We start from the raw sequence: 20,163 nt of genomic DNA, 5'->3' as shown, positions 1-20,163 counted from the left end.
TACAGTAGGGTTTCTCACCCTGGACACTATTTCTATTTTGGAGCAGATTATTCTCTGATGTGGCAGCTGGCCTGTACACTGTAGGGTTTCTAGAGCAGGGTTTCCAGAGCCTGTACACTGTAGGGTTTCTAGAGCAAGGTTTCTCACCCTGGGCACTATTTCTATTTTGGAGAAGATTATTCTCTGATGTGGTGGCTGGCCTGTACACTGTAGGATGTTTAGCAGCATTCCTGGCCTCTACCCACTAGGTGCCAGTAGCAGACCTCTTCCCACCCACCCCATGGTGATAAACAAGTATGTCTCCAGATGTGATAAAGGAATAGTACCCAGAATATATAAAGAACTCTCAAAACTCAACAGTAAATAAACAATCCAATTAGAAAATGAACAAAAGACATAAAGAGTTATTTGACCAAAGACGATTATTTCACCAAAGAGATGACAAATAGGGACATAAGATATTCAACATCATTAGCTACTAGGGAAATGCACATTAAAACTTTAATGAGGTTTTGTGATAGGTACACACCTATCAGACGAGATGTGATATGTTCAAGGTGGTATGGCTGAAGACTACACACCTATCAAATGGCTAAAATACAAAACAGTGATAACACCCAATGCCGGCAAGATGTGGAGAAACGGGATCATTCCTACACAGCTGATGGAAATGTAAGATGACGGTCACTCTGGAAAAGTTGGCAGTTCTTACAAAACTAAACATACAACTACCATACGACCCAGCAATTGCTCGCCTGGGCAATTCTCTCAGAGAAATGAAGACTGTGTTCACACCAAAACCTACACACATGTTTATTGCAGCTTTATTAATAGCCTTAAACTGGAAACCATCCAGATGTCCTTTAACAGGTGAATGGTTAAACACACTGTGGTACATCCATACTGTGGACTACTACTCGGCAACGAAAAGGAGTGAACTACTGATACACACAACCTGGATGAATCTCCAGGGAATTATGCTGAGAGAAAAAAGACAATTCCCAAAGGTGACATGTTGTATAATTCTATTTTTTTTTTTTTTTAATTTTTTGAGATGGAGTCTTGCTCTGTCCCCCAGGCTGTAATGCAGTGGCACCATCTCTGCTCACTGCAAGCTCCGCCTCCCGGGTTCACGCCATTCTCCTGCCTCAGCCTCCCGAGTAGCTGGGACTACAGGCACCCGCCACCACACCCGGCTAATTTTTTTGTATTTTTAGTAGAGACAGGGTTTCACCGTGTTGGCCAGGATGGTCTCAATCTCCTGACCTCGTGATCCGCCCACCTCGGCCTCCCAAAGTGCTGGGATTACAGGCTTGAGCCACCGCGCCCAGCCATATAATTCTATTTATATCATAATGGTGGAATGAAAAAGTCACAGAAATGGACAACTGTTTCGTGGTTGCCAGGATTATGGAGGGGGTGAGGGCAGGAGAGAAGTGGCTGTAGCTATTAAAGAGCAACAAGAGGGAGCCTTGTGGTGATGGGAATGTTCAGTATCTTGACTGTGGCGGAAGCACAAACCTGTGCAGGTGGTAAGATTGCACAGAACTTAACACACATGCACACATACACAAATAAACCAGTATCCTTGTTGTCATATGCTAGTTTTGCAAAATGTTACCATTAAGAGAAACTGAACAAAGTATACAAGGGATCCCTCTGTGTTATTTCTTACTACTGCATATGAATCTACAATTATCTCAATAAAAATTACCAATAAAAAAGTCTCCAAATATTGCCAAAGGTCCCCGCGGCAAAACCGTCCCTGGTTGAAAGCTACTGTTCTAGGCCGGGCATGATGGCTCACACCTGTAATCCCAGCACTTTGGGAGGCTGAGGCAGGCAGATCACTTGAGATCAGGAGTTCAAGACCAGCCTGGCCAACAGAGTAGTCTCTGCTAAAAATACAAAAATCAGCTAGGTGTGGTGACAGGCACCTGTAATCCCAGCTACTCAGGAGACTGAAGCAGGAGACTCGCTTGAATCCAGGAGGCGGAGGTTGCAGTGGAAGTTGCAGTGAGCCAAGATCGTGCCACTACACTCCAGCCTGGGCAAGAGCAAGAGCCCGTTTCAAAAAAAAAAAAAAAGAAAGAAAGAAAGAAAAGCTAGCTACTACTCTAGAGAGTAATCAGACTTTAACCCAGGTCAGGGAAGAGGCTGACCCAGGGTGAAGAGTACTGCACCGAAGAAGACAGTGGTCCAGCAGTTCCAAGGAGTGCCCAGTAGGAGGGGAGTGAGCTGGGGCCTGGAGGGTCCAGGACACTGCTGAGGAGCTGCAGTGCAGAGCTGACCAGCAGTGGACGTGAAACAAGGCTCTGCCCTCCCAACTATGCCAGAGGAAGGTAATAACCCTCAAAACAGCAGGCTGACAACTGGGTTACACATGTGGTAACGTTTATGTGAATTGAGATACTTTTCTCAGGGTTAGGAGAATGGCTGTACAAATTGACACATCCACATGATGGTATTAAAGAGGTAGCACCATTCTTATTGATATCAATTCTAGTTATCTCATGCAGTGTGATAAACTACTCCAAAACGTGTAGCATAAATCAGTAGCAGCGTTTATTTTCCTAAACAATCTGCAATCTAGCGGAGGGGTGGCTGGGCAGGGTTCTTCTCTGTTGTGTTTGACATCATCCTCTATGGCTGGGGCTGGAGTCGCCTGCAGGCCCGCTCACTCCCACTTGGCACCTGTACTGTGAAGATTCCTTGGGCATCTCTCCTCCCCAGCCCAACTGGACTTCTCACAAGTCAGCTCAGGGATCCCAAGTCTGGTCTCGAACTCCTAGCCTCCACTGATCCGCCTGCCTCAGCCTCACAAAGTTCTGGGATTACAGGCGTGAGCCACCCCACTCAACCTACTTTTCTTAAACTTTCTTAAGCTGTATATTTTTTAAACTTCTTTGGCTGCATCCCTAGCATATAATGTGCATGCAAAGAGTATACTGGGCCAGGCACAGTGGCTCACGCCTGTAATCCCAACACTTTGGGAGGCAGAGGTGGATCACTTGAATCCAGGAGTTTGACCCCATCCCTGCAAAAAGTAAAAAATTAGCGCCGGGCATGGTGGCTCATGCCTGTAATCCCAGCACTTTGGGAGGCAGAGGCGGGCAGATCACCTGGGGTTGAGAGTTCAAGACCACCCTGACCAACATGGAGAAACCCCGTCTCTAATAAAAATACAAAATTAGCCGGGAGTGGTGGTGCATGCCTGTAATCCCAGCTACTCAGGAGGCTGAGGCAGGATAATTGCTGGAATCCGGGAGGCAGAGGTTGCCGTGAGCGGAGATTGCACCACTGCACTCTAGCCTAGGCAACAAAAGCGAAATTCTGTCTCAAAAAAAATTTAATTAAAAATTAGCTGGGTTTGGTGATGTGTGCCTGTATTCTTAGCTTCTTGGGAGGCTGAGGTAGGAGGACTGCTTGAGCCTGGAAGGTCGAGGGGCTGCAGCGAGCTATGATCCCACCATTGCACTCCAGCCTGGGCAACAGAGCGAGATCCTGTCTCAAAAGATAAATAAAAATAAAAAGTGTACTGAATGAATAAATTGTCAAATGCTTGAGGTGGCAGAGGAGATGGAAAAAGGATGGGTTCAAACAATAATAAAATACATACACAGCTTGTTTTATTGTGCATCACTTTATTGCCTTTTGCAGATACTGCACTCTACAAATTGAAGGTTTGTGGCAACCCTTAGTCAAGCGAGTCTGTCAGCACCATTTTCCCAACAGCATGTGCTCACTTCATGTCTGTGTCACATTCTGGTAATTCTTGCAATATTTTAAACTTTTTCATTATATCTGTTATGGTGACCATGATCTTTGATGTTACTACAGTAATTGCTTTGGGATGCCTGAACCACCCCACATACGACTGCAAATTTAATCAATAAATGTATGTTTGTTCTGACTGTTCCACCAACCAGCTGTTCCATCTCTCTCCCTCTCCTTGGGCCTCTCTATTCCCTGGGACACAATATTGAAACTAGGCCACTGAATATTGAAACTAGGCCTGCAATGCTTCTACATGTTCAAGCAAAAGGAAGAGTCGCACAACTCTCACTTCAAATCAGAAACTAGAATGATTATCTGCTTAGTGAGGAAGCCATGCTGAAAGCCGAGACAGGCGAAAGCTAGGCCTCTTGCATCAGTTAGCCAAGTTGTGAATATAAAAGTTCCTGAAGTTAATTAGAAGACTACTCCAGTGAACACATGAGTAAGAGAGCAAAACAGTCTTATTGCTGATATGGAGAACGTTTCAGTGGGTCTGGATAGAAGATTAAACTACCCGCAACACTCCCTTAAGCCAAAGCCTAATCTAGGGCAAGACCTTAACTCTCTTTTATTCTACTGAAGGCTGAGAGAGGTGAGGAAGCTACAGAAGAAAAGTCCGAGACTAGTAGAGGTTTAGTTCACGGGGTTTAAGGAAAGAAGCGATCTCTGCAACATAAACAACAGACTTTCAATGGAGATGAAACAGCCTTCTACTAGAAGACAATGCCACTTAGGGCTTTCATCGCTAGAGAGAAGTCAACACTTGGCTTCAAAGCTTCAAAGGACAGGCTGATTCTCTTGTTAGGAGTTAATGCAGCTGGTGACTTTAAGTTGAGGCCAATGCTCATTCATCATTCTGAACATCCTAGGGCTCCTAAGAATTACACTAAATCTCCCCTGCCTGTGCTCTGTGAATGAAACAACAAAGCCTGAATGACAGCACATCTGTTTATAGCATGCTTTACGGAATATTTTAAGACTGCTGTTGAGAACTACTGCTCAGAAAAAGATTCCTTTCAAAATATTACTGGTCACTGACAATGCATCTGGTCATCCAAGAGCTCTGATGGAGATGTACAAAGAGATTAATGTTTTATTTATTTATTTATTCAGACAGTCTCACTCTGTCCCCCCAGGCTGGAGTGCAGTGGCGTGATCTCAGCTCACTGCAACCTCCACTTCCTGGGTTCAAGTGATTCTCGTGCCTCAGCCTCCCAAGTAGTTCGGACTACAGATGCGCACCACCATGCCTGGCTAATTTTTTGTTTTAGTAGAGACAGGGTTTCACCATCTTGCCCAGGCTGGTCTACAACTCCTGAGCTCAAGCAATCCACCCACCTCAGCCTCCCAAAGTGCTAGGATTACAGGTGTGAACCAAACCATGCCTGGCCAGATTAATGTCTTTATGCCTGCTAATACAACACCCATTCTGCAGCCCATGGGTTAAGGAGTAATTTGGACTTTCAAGTCTTATTATTAAGAAATATATTTCAAAGGCTACCGTTGCCATAGTAATTCCTCTGATTAATCTGCACAAAGTAAACTGAACAGCCTTCTGGAAAGGATTCACCATTCTAGATGTCATTAGAAACATTCTTGATTCACAGAAGGAGATAAAAATATAAACATTGGGCCGGACACGGTGGCTCAAGCCTGTAATCCCAGCACTTTGGGAGGCCGAGACGGGTGGATCACGAGGTCAGGAGATCGAGACCATCCTGGCTAACACAGTGAAACCCCGTCTCTACTAAAAAAAAAAAAAAAATACAAAAAACTAGCCGGGCGAGGTGGTGGGCGCCTGTAGTCCCAGCTACTTGGGAGGCTGAGACAGGAGAATGGCATAAACCCGGGAGGCAGAGCTTGCAGTGAGCTGAGATCCGGCCACTACACTCCAGCCTGGGCGACAGAGCGAGACTCTGTCTCAACAACAACAATAACAACAAAAATAAACATTAACAGGAGTTTGAAGGAAACTGATTTCAACTCTCATGGATAACTTCGAACGGTTCAAGACTTTAGTGGAAGTAGTAAACGCAGATATGGTGGAAACAGCAAGAGAACTAGAAGTGGAGCCTGAAGATGTGATTGAATTACTGTAATCTCATGACAAAATTTTAGCAGATGAGGAGTGCTTCTTATGGATGAGCAAAGAAAGTGGTTTCTGGCCTGTCGCAGTGGCTCGTGCCTGTACTCCTAGTACTTTGGGAGACCGAGATGTGCGGATCACTTGAGGTCAAGAGTTTGAGACCACCCTGGCCAACAGGGTGAAACCCCCTCTCTACTAAAAATACAAAAATTAGTCAGGCATGGTAGTGGGTGCCTGTAATCCAGGCTACTTGGGAGGCTGAGGCAGGAGAATCGCTGAAACCTAGGAGGCAGAGGTTGCAGTGAACCGAGATGGTGCCACTGCACCTCAGCCTGGGTGACAAGAGCAAAACTCCATCTCAAAAAAAAAAAAAAAGTAGTTTCTTAAGATGGGATCTACTCCTGGTGAAGATGCTGTGAACACTGTTGAAATGACAGCAAAGGATTTAGAATATTATACAAACTTAGTTGATAAAGCAGCAGCAGGGTTTGAGAAGACTCCAATTTTGAAATAAGTTCTACTGTGGGTAAAATGCATCAAACAGCATTACATGCTACAGAGAAATCTTTTGTGAAAGGAAGAGTCAATTAATGTGGCAAACTTCATCACTATCTTATTTTGAGAAATTGCCTCAGTCATCCTTGTCTTCAGCAACCACCACCCTGACTGGTCAGCAGATATCAACATTGAGGCAAGATCCTCCACCAGCAAAAAGATTATGACATGCTGAAGGCTCGTTCGTTAGCATTTTTTAGCAGTAAAGCATTTTCAGTTAACGTACGTACTTTTTTTATATATATAATGCTATTGGGTACTTAATAGGCTACAGTATAAACACAGCTTTTATATGCACTGGGAAATCAAAAACTTCATGTGACTTACTTTACAACACTATTTGCTTTATTGCAGTGGTCTGGAACCAAATCCACAGTATCTCCAAGGTATGCCTGTAGAATGGTCAAGATGTGGTGAATCAGATACACGACAGAGGAGTTAAGGATGAAACCCCAGTTCTTGCTCAGAAAAATGGCTGTTATGAACTGAACTGTCTCTCTCCCAAAACTCACTGTTCAAGTCCTAACCCCCAATGTGACTGTATTTAGTGACAGGGCCTTTAAAGAGGCAATTCAGGTTAAATGAGGTCCTAAGGGTGGGGCCCTAATCCAATAGGACCAATGTCCTTATAAGCCGAAGAGACACCAGACGGATGTGTGCAGAGTGAAGAGGCCTGGCCTGGTGCAGTGGCTCATGCCTATAATCCCAGCACTTTGGGAGGCCAAGGCAGGCAGATTGCTTGAGCTCAGGAGTTCCAAACCAGCCTGGGCAACATGGTGAAACCCCATCTCTACCAAAAATACAAAAAATTAGCCAGGCATGATGGCATGCACCTGTAGTCCCAGCTACTTGAGAGGCTGAGCTGGAAGGAATCGCTTGAGCCCAGGAGGTTGAAGGGGCAGTGAGCTGTCATTGTGCCACTGCACTCCAGCCTGGGTGACAGAGCAAGACCCCGTCTCACAAAAAAAAAAAAAAAGAGAGAGAGAGAGAAAAGGCCATGTGAGGACACAGCAAGACAGCCATCTGCGAGCCAAGGAGAGAGGCCTCAGGAGAAATCAAACCTCCTGACACTGTGATCTTAGACTTCAAGCCTCTAGAACTGTGAGAAAAGAAATTTCTGTTGCTTTGGCCTAGTCTGTGGCATCTTGTTATGGTAGACTTAGCAAACTAATATACTTGGTGAATGGTGGGCACCGATTACTGACTACAGGAGTGGACCTGGGAGATGGCAAGCAGAAATGTCCAGGTGGCTGCTGACTATTCATGTTGGCAGAATAAGCCAGAGGTAGAGATTTGGGCATTATAAATGAAAGTGAAACCATGGCAGTGAATCATATAACTTCTGGAGATCTATAAAAGTAAAATGAGAAGGTCACAACGGAACCGTAGAAACACCTCTGACTCCAAAGGAAGAGATGCCCCTGAAGAAATTTTAAAATAGGCCAAGGAAGACAGGAAAATCCAGAGAGACTGGAGCCATGAAAACTAAGAGAACACTTAAAGAAGTGGGCCCAACAGTGCCAAGTGTAACACAAAGATCAAGCCAGATAAAAACTAAGGATAGCAAGTTGGAGATTAATGGTCCCCTTGACAAGAAAATGATCAGCGGCTGGGTAGCAGTAGACGTCACATGTCAGTGAAGGAGAAGAGAGGGACAGAAAGGGTAGACAATTCTCAAGAAGCATGGTCATTAAAGATGAAAAAGGCAGTGGCTGGAAAGGGACATAAGGTTCAGGGAGGGTCCCTTTAAGTGTGAAATTATTCATCACCTACATCCATTAGAGGAGAGGCTAAAGACACATAAGTGAAAACTTTGGGGAGAAAAGGGTAGACTGAAAAACAGAAAACGAAATGGCACAGGGGAATGACTGATACTCACATGGAAGGACAGACGTCTTTTTCTCCCCGAGGAGGTAAGGACAGATGCAGATGAGTCTGTAGGTGGAAGATGACAAACTGAGGGTTTCTGCTTTCACCAGGAAGAAAGGATAGTCATCCAGTGAACATGAGAGGGTATGATATGGCAAACTATTTTAAGAAAATAGTGAAACTTTTTAAATGTTTTTGTTACGTTTTGTTTTTTTTTTTTCAGCAAGTCAAACCAGAGAAAATGATGAAACTTTTAACAGTGACAGCTGACTCGAGACAGATGGCCCTACAGCTGAGGACCCAGGTCAGGTTAGATGATGAATGTGTAGCGGCACCACTCCGCAGCTCTGAAACTTCTCCAGAAGTTGTTCAAGGAGGAAAGAGAAGTCATTAGAGCAGCCCACAGCGGTGTCTGCTGAGGTAAAGTCGCAGACCAATGCAAGGATGGCATAAACAACCCCAAGAAGAGCTGGGCTGCCGCCTGTCTCTGCATCCCCATCACTTCTTTCCTTGTTGGTTTCATCCTTAACCACGAAGAGCAGTTCTCACCCTTAATACTAACTCAACACTTCCTTTTGATAATAAATACTTGCTTAGCATCTACCTTTACTGCCCGACAAGTCACAGACAATCTACTTAACAGACATAAGTTTAAAAGACCCACTGAATGCTCTAAGGGTAATATAAGCTAGATATAAAATGAAATTTACAATAAAATATGCGTTTCCATCTGCATATCCCAAGCATAACTGCAAGAAACATGGAATGAAGCAGTGAGATGCTCCTGGCTATGTGCAGAATCCAGGAAGAAACAGGTACAATCACAGACTACTCAAGCCATGCTAGACTTGAAACTCAGATACCACGGGTAGTGTGATAGGTCCTTCGGGACCACCAAAAGTCAACCAATTGCCACATTTTTAAAACAGTGAAGTCTCAGTCTGCCAGAAAAACAACTTTAGTACACAAACCAAAACACTTTGGTTTCAGGCAACCCAGCACCTCAGAGGTGGAGAAAACAACAAACATGTACACATATCACCAGCAGTTTATCACTTGAGCTTGTTTGGTCGCCACCCCATTTCCTGTGACTGAAGTGGGGAGAAGAGAATCTTACTATCAATGATGACCATCTTGGATTAGGACCACAGGAACGGGCTGTCCTGGGGGCTTTGACCACCTCCCTAATGTTACCCAAATAGGAACCATAACGCCTCTCATCTGAACAGAAAGAGCAAAAAGGGTTGGAGGAGGCAGAAAGTTCAGAGGTAAAGAATGTGGCTTAAGCAAGCCCACAGGCACTGCCATCGAGGTAATTCTCTTTAATACTGTGGTGTCTCCTTCCCTAAGATGTCTCACTGTTGATGAGGACATCTCTTTGGAATGTTCTAGTTATGTATAAAACACTTCTGCACATTTTAGACCTGAGCCCAGCTGCCAGGATGCCAGACAGGAAACTGCAGAGCTTGAAGGCCAAGCCTCCCACCAGAGTCCCAGCGGAGCAATGAATATCTGGCTGGGCCACTATTCCCACAATTTCTGGAGGTCTCTATCCTATACTCTCTGCTTCCTTATTAAGTGGCTGGGTAGGTTTGGCAAGTAGAAATGAGGTGTGTGAAAAGCGAGATGGCTGCAGGGACTGGGCCCTGGCATGTCAGGTTCCAAGTTGGGGCTCTATCTGCAGCAAGAGCGCCCCCACTACAACCTCCATCACTGCCTTCACCACCTCCAAAGGGGGCCGAGTCCTAGATGTTGGCTTCGGCATGGCCACAAGAACATGGAAGGTGCAGGAGGTCTCCAACCAGGAACACTGGATCATGGAGTACAATGACAGCATCTTCCAGTGGCTCCAAGACTGGGCCGAGCAGCAGACACACAAGGTCATCCCCTTGAAAGTCCTGTGGAAGGAGGTGGCACTCACCCTGCCAGGTGGTCGCTTTGATGGGATCCTGTATGACGTGTACCCACTGTAGAAGGAGACCTGGCACACACACCAGCTCAACTTCATCGAGAACCACACTTTTCACCTGCTGAAGCTGAAAGGGGTATTGTCCTCACCTACTGCTACCTCACCTCCTAGGGGCAGCTGATGAAGTCCAAGTACTCAGATGTCACCACCATCCGAGAAGCAGGTGTCTGTGCTATTGGAGGCAGACTTCCGGGGGAAGAACATTCTCAGGGCAGTGATGGCATTGGTCCTGCATATGATTATGTTGTCCCTGGTCACCAAGCCTTCAGACCACCCAGACCTGGCCAAACAACCCTCTGCCACCCCTCCTTAGTGGCTGGGAGCCCCGGCTCTGGCCTGTCACGGCTCCATGACTGATCCTGGCTGTGTCACTGTGCAGCTTTTCTGGCCTCTACAATGGGAACACTGCTGCTTCCCTGCCAGGGTCCTTGAGAGCAAAATCAACACTAACACTGGTCTTGCCCCTCCCTCCCTCAAAATAAGGGCAAGATGAACTCTCAGAGGAACAGCAGCAGGTAGAGGGGTAGCAAGGGTCAAGTGTGGATAGCAGACTGTAGATGAGAATGTAACAGAGCAGATGACAGGATGTGCAAGTCACGAGATCTAAGAGTTCTCATTTTGCCACTTACCACCGGGACACTTCAAATCTTTGGGACTGTCTTCTCATATGCAAAGCGAGGATGGTTGCCCTTACCCACCTCAGAAGACTGTTTGGGTGGAAGGGACTGAATGACTTATTGTATGCAAACATACTTTGTAAAGCACTTTAGAGACAAGTTACTATTGTTGCCATCATTATTTTTAAGGAAGCTGAATCATGGAGAGGACCCTTAGGGCCTTGGGGCAATCAAATAAGGAATGGCCACAGACTTCATACAAGTCAAACCATGTCTCCTAGTCTACTTGCCAGTGGGAAAAACAAGGATGAAAGAAAACTTGCTGAGAGTGACTGTGCCTGTTTGAAGTCTAGAAAGAATAGCTGGGAAAACCTTTAAGGTTGAAAGGTGTTTCGTTTCTCTTAGGGTTTTTATCTTTTTCTTAGGGTTTTTATCTGTAGCAGAGACGGGATCTCACTATGTTGTGTGGGCTGGCCACAAATTCTCGGGCTCAAACGATCCTCCCACCTCAGCTTCCCAAAGTGCTGGGATTATGGGCATGAGTCACTGCACCCAGCGCTCTTAGGCTTTTTAGGAAATATACTTACCCCAAAATTTTCCTAAGATTTGTTCCACCTAGATATCACCCAAAAGGATTTGGTGGTGAAATCGGTATGGGTACAGGCTTCTTCACCAAGGAATGCTTGGACACCTGAGTAATGAATTTCCAGTGAGGACATGGGATGCAGGAAGTGCCACATTTATTTCATAACAGAACCCCTTTTCCACAGAGTATCTGACAGGAGGTTTCATGAAACATATTTTGGAAATTAAAGTGAACTCTCCACTTGGGCATAATGTTATATGGGCACATGGATTGGCTTAAAAAGGAAACAAGAATACTTCAACATTTGATCAACAGTAGGCAGTTGCTGGACATTTTAGAAAAAGGAGAAATCCATTGTTTGACCATGGCTAAACATGGGGAAACAGTATCACATTTTCCTGAACCACCCTAATCCCAGCCCTTCAAGATCTTATGCACCCCAAACCCCAGTCACATACATTAAATCTACACTTTATTTGTTTGTTGTAAAATGTGCTTTTTCCTCAATGAACTTTAATTTCAGTCCAGGATCTCCACCTCCCCTTACACACACACACACACACACACACGCACGCACGCACACGCCACCCTCCAACCATGTGAAAAATCCCCGGCGATTAGTCTATAACAAATATTGACACGAGGAGGGACAAAACCATGTTGAAATGTATTAGAATCAGAACCTGTACAAAAAAAAAATTAAAATATAACCTGAAACTGTTCAAGTTCAGAAGTCTAGTTAAGTCCTTTTCTCTTGCCAGGAGAATGCCATCATCAGAGGGCTCTGGGTCATCAGCCAAGGAGGGGTGAAAAGACAGAAGCAGCAACAGGTCCTTCAGCAGACAGAGGGGCATCGGTGCCACCATCCCTACCCAGGTGCAGCCAGGAGGAGTTAAAGATCTCGGGAGAGCAAGCATTAGCCAGCAGTTCCAGTGGGCAGCTGGGGCCTACACACCGAAAACAAGGCTGAGTAGTCAGAGGCAGCAGGAGGAGCGGCCAGAAGAGAACGCCACGCTGGAAGGAACCATTTCTGCCACCCAGCAGACCCACAGCACCCTCTGTCTGTGCTCAGATACCAGAGGTTAGTCAACCCAGCGCTCCCAACTAATTGGAGATCGGAGCTGGGCTTAAGAGGCTGAAAACCCGTGGGTTTAGTAAACATAGCCCAGCATCACGTCCCTCCACGGCCTGAACTGGAGCTGCCAAAAAAGGATGAGGCAAGAGACGGAAAGCAGCGCATATTGACGCCTGGCTAGAGATCGCTGCACCATCGTGAGGACTGTGGTACGAGGGGCTGGAGAGGAGCGCCCCCTCCTCACAAGGGGAGGGGCCTCCTTCACAATCATCCCTGGGGGCTGGTTAAAGCTGCCTCCAGCTTATAACCAGCCTGACAAAATGACATGGAGCAAAAGAAAAACTGGGAGGGACACAAGCCCTTACACAGAGACAAGAACCTCCTGGAGGGAAGCTGGGCAGTGTCTGACCCTGTTGGGATGGCATCGGTGGAGCCCCTGAGTCTGAAGGGAACAACTGGGGAAGGAGGGAGTGGGTGAGGGGGAGTTAACAGTTTTTCTGGAACAGTACCAACAGGGTGGGGAGGCGCTGGTGAGGGGACGGGCAGGTCTGGAACTCACTGTAGGTAGAGAGGGGAGGAAATGGGCCCTTGGTGTCCCCTCCCCACCTGACCCAGGCCTGGTGAGTGCCAGCTGCCCCAGCCGGCCCTAGTGGCGGCTGGAGACCAGACCTTTCACTTTGGACATCTTCTTGGTGGGCTGCCTCTGCTCAGCGTGAGGCGGACACTCCCGTTCAGCCAGCTGCTGCTCCATCTCCTGAGCCGAGGAGGATGCGGTGGCTTTGAGTGTCTTCTTGATGTTGGTAACCTGGTGGGGAGACAGAGAATTGGAGTGCTCAGCCTGTATGTGCTCACCAAAACTTGTTCTCACTATGTCTTCACTTCAGACAGGAAGCTAAAATCCTCTACAAGAAAACCTGAAATTCTCTTCAGAAATCCAGATGAGGAGAAACAAGCCTGGGCTACTCACAGCAGATCTGTGGAAATGAATCAAGCAAAAAAGTGGGACTAATGCTCTCCTGGTTGAAACAAATGGAAGGGGACCATTTAGCAAAGAGGCACAATACCAACAGTGAAACAAAGTCATGATTAAAATGTCCTCAGAAAAAGAAAGAGAGACCCAAGAATTCTGCACTCCGCTGTTATTCATGTATAAAACCACAAATAGTTTCATAAAAACTTTGGGAATACAGCTCCATGAACCCTTCTTGAATAAACCAGTAGAGGATGAACTTCAGCCAACTAAGCGAGAAATGAAGAAAATGTAATAAAAGTACTAGCAAAATGCTATGACACTACTGTGTGCAGTATACGTATCTTTCACTTAACGAAGTACAGACTGGAAATACTTAAGCAGCTCTTGAACATTTTTCCACGTCAGAACAGATATCCTCTGTGACATGTGAATCCTATTCTACTGGGAGGGTTCTCCGGTTTTTTGAATTGGTTCCTAGTTTGGGTTTCAGTGCTACTCTGAACAGCCCTCTATGTTTACGTTTGCATACTTCTGTGAACATCTATGGAAGATACTCCTAGAAGTGAGCTTTCCAGATCAAAGTGGATTTACATTTTACATTTGAATCAGTACTGCTATATTGCCTGCTGAAAGGTGGCTGCTCCAAACCTTTGCTCCTCAGTTCGTTGAGAGGAAGAAACAGCAGGAAGAGGATGGTGGTGGTAGGGAAGAACTGTGCAGTCAAATAAGTAATAGCTGTTTTAGTCTTTTTTTTTTTTTTTTTTTTGGAGACAGAGTCTTACACCGTTGTTCTGGATGGAGTATGGTGGCGCAATCACAGCTCACTGTAGCCTCAACTGCCCTGCTTAAGTGATCCTCCCACCTCAGCCTCCTGAGCAGCTTGGACCACAGGTGCTTGCCACCATGCCTGGCTAATTTTTAAAAAATTATTTGTAGAGACAAGGTTTCACCATGTTGTCCAGGCTGTTCTCAAACTCCCAGGGTCAACTGACCCTCCTACCTCAGCCTCCCAAAGTGCTGGGATTACAGGCATGAGCCACCACACCCAGCCAGTTTTCCACACAGTGAAAAGGAGCTGTCAGGGTCAAAACTTCTGAACAGTCAGAATATCTCATGAGCTTGAGAGTAAGAGACAGCCCAAATGGAAAGACAAAACAATGCTATGAGAGTGAGACAAAAATTGGGTTCCTGGAGGAGAGCCATCATCTACAGAATCCACCTTAACTAGATCATAAATTATTTTCTGTTGTCACTATTTGGAGACGGGGGGAAGAGCCATGCCCCAAACTTCTGTAACCTCAATCAACACTGTAGCCTTTCTGAAGAGAGAGTGACAGAGGACTGTGGGCTGGAACAGTCATTACAGAGGGCAGGCTGGGCATGGTGGCTCACACCTATAATCCTAGCACTTTGGGAGGCTGAGCAAAGAGGATTGCTCAAGAGCAGGTGTTCAAGACCAGCCTGGGCAACATAGTGGGAACCTTAAAAAAAAATATATATATATATATACACACACACACACACACACACACACATACACACACACATATATAATTAGCTAGGTATGGTGGCATGCACCTGTAGTCCCAGCTACTCAAGTGGCTGAGGCAGGAGGATCGCTTAAGCCCAGGAGGTAGAGGCCACAGTGAGCCATGTCTGCACCACTGCACTCCAGCCTAGGTGACATTCAAGTGAGACCTTATCTCAACAACAACAAAAAGAAATTAAAGACAAAAACAATTAGCCTGGTGTGGTGGCACACGCTTATAGTCCTAACTATTCAGCAGGCTGAGGCAGGAGGATCACTTACATCCAGGAGTTTGAGGCTGCAGTGAGCTATGATTACACCACTGTACTCCAGCCTGGGTAACACAGCAAGACCCAGTGCCTAGAAATAAATATATATATAAAATAAACAGAGAGGGGAGTCATCTCTGGGTTTATCCAGTGTCCTGCCAGACAAGAAAACACCATCTGGGAACCCAGAATCTGAGGCATCTCGCCCTCCCAGCGGCTCACTGCTGCTTTGGTGTATCTTATTCAGTGAGTCACCTGGCAAGGTGGTGAGTGAATGATCTGGAGCAAGTCAATGGCTTATCTCTTTCTCTGATAAAAGAGATATTATTTGTTTTACTTTAAGGCATTTTTTTTTAATAGAAATAGGATCTTGCTATGTTGCCCAGGCCGGCCTTAAACTTCTGGGCTCAACCAATTTGCCTACCTCAGCCTCCTAAGTAGCTGGGACTACAGACACATACTGTCATCCCAGCTAAGGCATATTTTTATGACATTGGAGGAAAAATTAAGAAATCTGATTTCTCAGGAAACACCACTTTATAAAATAACATTCTAAGGCTTCTTCAATTTGATATATTTTCGAAATATCCAGAAGATTATACGAGGTTAAAAAGGGCGTGACTTGACTTTATTTGCATGTCAGTTACCTGTGCCTTCCAAAGAAGATCCTGCAATTTAACATTACCGAGGGAATGTGTTTTAAGGTTTCCCCAAAAGCTGACAAAATTTTAATCAAGACAGACATTAGAAAACTAACAAGTTTTTGTTTCAAGGACTGTATTTCCAAAACGGTATCTTTCCAAGCAAATAATTACCTTTCCCATTTGGCAAAACAGCTTTATTAGAAATTTAAAAACAAAACCAAAAAAAATTCCTAATTTCATCTTGGCTGATAAACACTATTTAGCCTTATTTCCTCAAGTTATTTGTATAATAATTTTTACTAAACAATCAGCTTATACTACAAATAGTTTTCTACATTATTTAACATGTCTTAGATTTACTGACAGTCTCATAACCCCTGCATGAGTAAGGAAAAGACATTAATCCCCAAATAATGGTTATATTTTCAATCTGCTTCACCTGTGTTTTTGTAGCATAAAGTCATTACCGGTCTATCAGAAAGTAACACCGGCATTTATTTCTCTCTTTAGAGTGGCCCAAGGTGATCTGGACTAGGTTTGGACTCAGAGTATCTATGGCTGGGCTGAGTGATGAGTCCCTGACCTGCCAGCCAAGGAGCAAACTCTGCCTGTGGCACATTCACCAAAGGCAATGCTCCGCTGCCAGCCTCTCAGCAACTGACCAGTTCAACCGACCCCCAAAGGCTTTGCTGTTTTACTCTTTTTCTTTTCAAAGCTCGACACTTCCAATGCCTCTCCTTCACAAAGCCACGAACTCACCATTCTCACTCTGGTCCCGAGGGAGCCTGCGCATCACCCTTCTGCAGTCACAGAAGGGTAAGCCTTCTTCTTTTCTGTACTGCCACTCCTTACCATAACGCAGCCTCCCTCTCTCATGGTGACTCGATTCTGTTTAAAAGCCTTTGAGATTCAAGATCCTGTCAAAAGCTTTTGAGCAAATAAGTAGACAGAAGCATGGACGCTTTCCCCTGTCATTCAGATGCCTATTTACTTCCTCAAGCAATTTTGTCCTGTACAAACTGCTCTCTCATTCAGCTTTTTTAGGTGTCAGTAACCCTGATATGCAATAAAAAGAAATAAGACTTGGCTCAGGGAAAAACTCGGTTTTTTCTCCAATTCTGAAATACCAAGATCAGGTACCTTCCTTCCTACTCCTCAACACATGCCCCGCACTCAAGCCATCTCAGCCACACTCGTCCCCCACACCACACTTGGAAGCAGTCATTCCCCCTATGCCCTTCTGTTTTTATGTACCCTGTGGGGGGTGTTCTGCTCCTCCCCAGGTCGCCCCTCTGATCCTGCCTGGAGAGTTGAGCACCAGGTCCACACAACCTGCCCTGACTGCTGCAGCCCACACTGATCTGCCACCCTTCAACCTGTACTTGCCTGGCAGTGCCTCTCACTCTTCGATGGCCTCCCACACCACTGCATCTCCTTCGTGTTTCAGATGCATACACCTCATTCCTCCAATAAGACTGCTGACAAATCTAAGTCCTCTACAGTTGTTACCACTTTGAGGCAAAATGTAAACATCCTGCAGAGGAAAGGAGGGCTTCTTGGGCAAGTCTCTAAGCCTAGGAAATGAGCTCTTTATCCTCCACAAAGGCCCGGCCTGGGCCGGGGCAGGGCCATGGCCCTCACACTGGGATCCATTACAGAGACACTTTGCTCAAGTCAGCTTTACCGCTGCATTTATAACACACAACTCATAAATGAGACTTCTGAAGCACTGACAGACTCTCCTAGCGAAAGGGGATCTTAAAAGTCAACTAGCTTCGGGCCGGGCGCGGTGGCTCACGCCTGAAATCCCAGCACTTTGGGAGATGGGCGGATCACGAGGTCAGGAGATCGAGACCATCCTGGCTAACACGGTGAAACCCCGTCTCTACTAAAAATACAAAAAATTAGCCGGGTGCAGTGGCGGGCGCCTGTAGTCCCAGCTACATGGGAGGCTGAGCAGGAGAATGGCGTGAACCTGGGAGGCGGAGCTTGCAGTCAGCCGAGATTGCGCCACTGCACTCCAGCCTGGGCGACAGAGTGAAGACTCCGTCTCAAACACACAAAAAAAACAAAAAACAACAACAAAAAAAAGTCAACTAGTTTCTTCCAGTAGCTGGGCAGTTGTAAGTGCAGACAGCTCCTTCTAGGACTCCAAATTGGCCACTCCGGTAGGTCAACCAATTAAACGCATTTTGGCCTTGTGGACTTTCTTAAGAATTCCAATTCCTCTTCCACAGAGCCACCCTTCAACTGACAACAAATATCATCCCCACAGACTTGTCTTCTTTTATCTAAATTTGGTAGAGTCCTTAATGACTTTCTTCCTCCAGTGGCCTAGCTTACAGGCTCCTCAAAACATGAACCTCAGAAATTTTCAAGTAGGATTGCACTGCTAGCAAAAATGCAGCCTAGTTCCATCAGAGACCTTAAATATTTAGGCAAAAGGAGAAAGAGGTTCCTGTGACAGGAAACCTTCCTTCAGTTGAGGCACAAAGAAAGGCAGATGAGAGGAAATGCAGTGCACAGTTGGAAAAGTGCTACAAAGAAAAAGAGAACTGGGTGATGGAGAGAGCATCCCTCTCCAAGAGGCACCAGGAAGCATACTTTTGGTGCACTGTATAAACCTCAAGATTGTCACTAACTCCTAGGGGATTTTCTACATAATGGAAAACAGAGCTTACTTTGTCCAGTTACACTTTACAAACTCCATGACTGGAATATAGCCTACTTTGTAAACGTAGCAATAGTTATAAATTAACATTCCATATAACATCAGACATAGGCACATCCAAATATAAAGAAAAATGAGGCCGGGCGCGGTGGCTCACGCCTGTAATCCCTGCACTTTGGGAGGCCGAGGCGGGCGGATCACGAGGTCAGGAGATCGAGACCATCCTGGCTAACACGGTGAAACCCCGTCTCTACTAAAATACAAAAAATTAGCCGGGCGCGGTGGCGGGCGCCTGTAGTCCCAGCTACTCGGAAGGCTGAGGCAGGAGAATGGCGCGAACCTGGGAGGCGGAGCTTGCAGTGAGCCGAGATGGTGCCACTGCACTCCAGCCTGGGCGACAGAGTGAAGACTCCGCCTCAAAAAAAAAAAGAAAAAGAAAAAGAAAAATGAGGCCAGGTGCAGTGGTTCAGGCCTGTAATCCCAGCACTTTGGGAAGCCAAGGCAGGCGGATCACTTGAGGTCAGGAAATTAAGAACAACCTGGCCAACATGGCGAAACGCTGTCTCTACTAAAAATACAAAAATTAGCTGGGCGTGGTGGCAGGTGCCTGTAATCCCAGCTACTCAGGAGGCTGAGGCATGAGAATTGCTTGAACCCAGGAGATGGAGGTTGCAGTAGTGAGCCAAGATCATGCCACTGCACTCCACCCTAGGCAACAGAGTGAAACTCCATCTCAAAAAAAAAAAAAAAAAAAAAAAGAAAAGTGGGTTTGGCATGGTGGCTCACGCCTGTAATCCCAACAAAGAGGGAGCCAGAGGTCGGAGGATAGTTTGAGGTGAGGCGTTCAAGACCAGCCTGAACAACACAGCAAAACCCAGTTCTCCATAAAAAAAAAGAAAAGAAAAGAAAAGAAAAGAAAAGAAAAGAAAAGAAAAGAAAAATATCAGCCAGGTGTGGTAGCATACACCTGTAGTCCTAGCAACTTGGGAGGCTGAGGTGGAAAGACTGCTTGAGCCCAGGAGGTTGAGGGTGCGGCGAGCTGTGTGTGCACCACTGCACTCCAAGCACTCCAGCCTGGGTGATAGACTGAGACAGTCTCTCAAAAAGAAAATACTTTCCAAAATCAAATTTAAATGTGGAAGTGCTTTGTAATGGTCTAAGTATTACCTCCCCACCACAGTGCTTTCTCAGAAATAATGAAACAGCTCATAATGGTCCCCCAGGTATGCTGGAACTAGAACTAACATGGGTTTCCACAAAAGCCTAAACGGAGAGAATATTCTTCCACAGTCTGCAATAGGGCTGACTTCAGTAAGGAGGGCTCTTAAAGCTACAACTCACCAGAAGAAAGCTGTTGTTATAAGATTCAGGAGGGGGACTTCACGTTTTTCCCTCTGAAAACAAGCAATCTAATTTAACGACAAATAAAGAAAAGATCACCAATCAGTTGACAAAATCGGCTTTTAAAAGTTAGGCCAAGGGTAACAGAAGCATAAATACAAACAGAATACGACAGAATCACCCTGGTGCTTCGTAGACTTCTT

General features: G+C 45.7%; 1 protein-coding gene and 1 pseudogene across 9 annotated transcripts in view; one reads left to right on the top strand and one right to left on the bottom strand.

Moving 5' to 3' along the window:
* The first annotated feature begins 631 nt into the window (after positions 1-631).
* Positions 632-10,569, top strand: LOC100425513 (guanidinoacetate N-methyltransferase pseudogene; annotated as a pseudogene).
* Positions 10,570-11,596: 1,027 nt separating this feature from the next.
* Positions 11,597-20,163, bottom strand: part of COPS7B (COP9 signalosome subunit 7B) — a 28,097-nt gene continuing 19,530 nt past the window's right edge. For 5 of the 9 annotated variants that reach the window (XM_001113929.5, XM_015111255.3, XM_028830566.2 and 2 more), the window contains one exon: positions 11,597-13,339. In XM_001113929.5, the coding sequence (XP_001113929.1) occupies positions 13,181-13,339 (159 nt within the window). In that variant the 3' untranslated portion in view covers positions 11,597-13,180. 9 annotated transcript variants of the gene reach the window in all.

The sequence above is a fragment of the Macaca mulatta genome, chromosome 12 (genome assembly GCF_049350105.2).
Source record: "Macaca mulatta isolate MMU2019108-1 chromosome 12, T2T-MMU8v2.0, whole genome shotgun sequence".
Classification (NCBI taxonomy): domain Eukaryota; kingdom Metazoa; phylum Chordata; class Mammalia; order Primates; family Cercopithecidae; genus Macaca; species Macaca mulatta.
The sequence above is the reverse complement of the archived record's forward strand: the minus strand, read 5'-3'. Positions and strand labels throughout refer to the sequence as shown.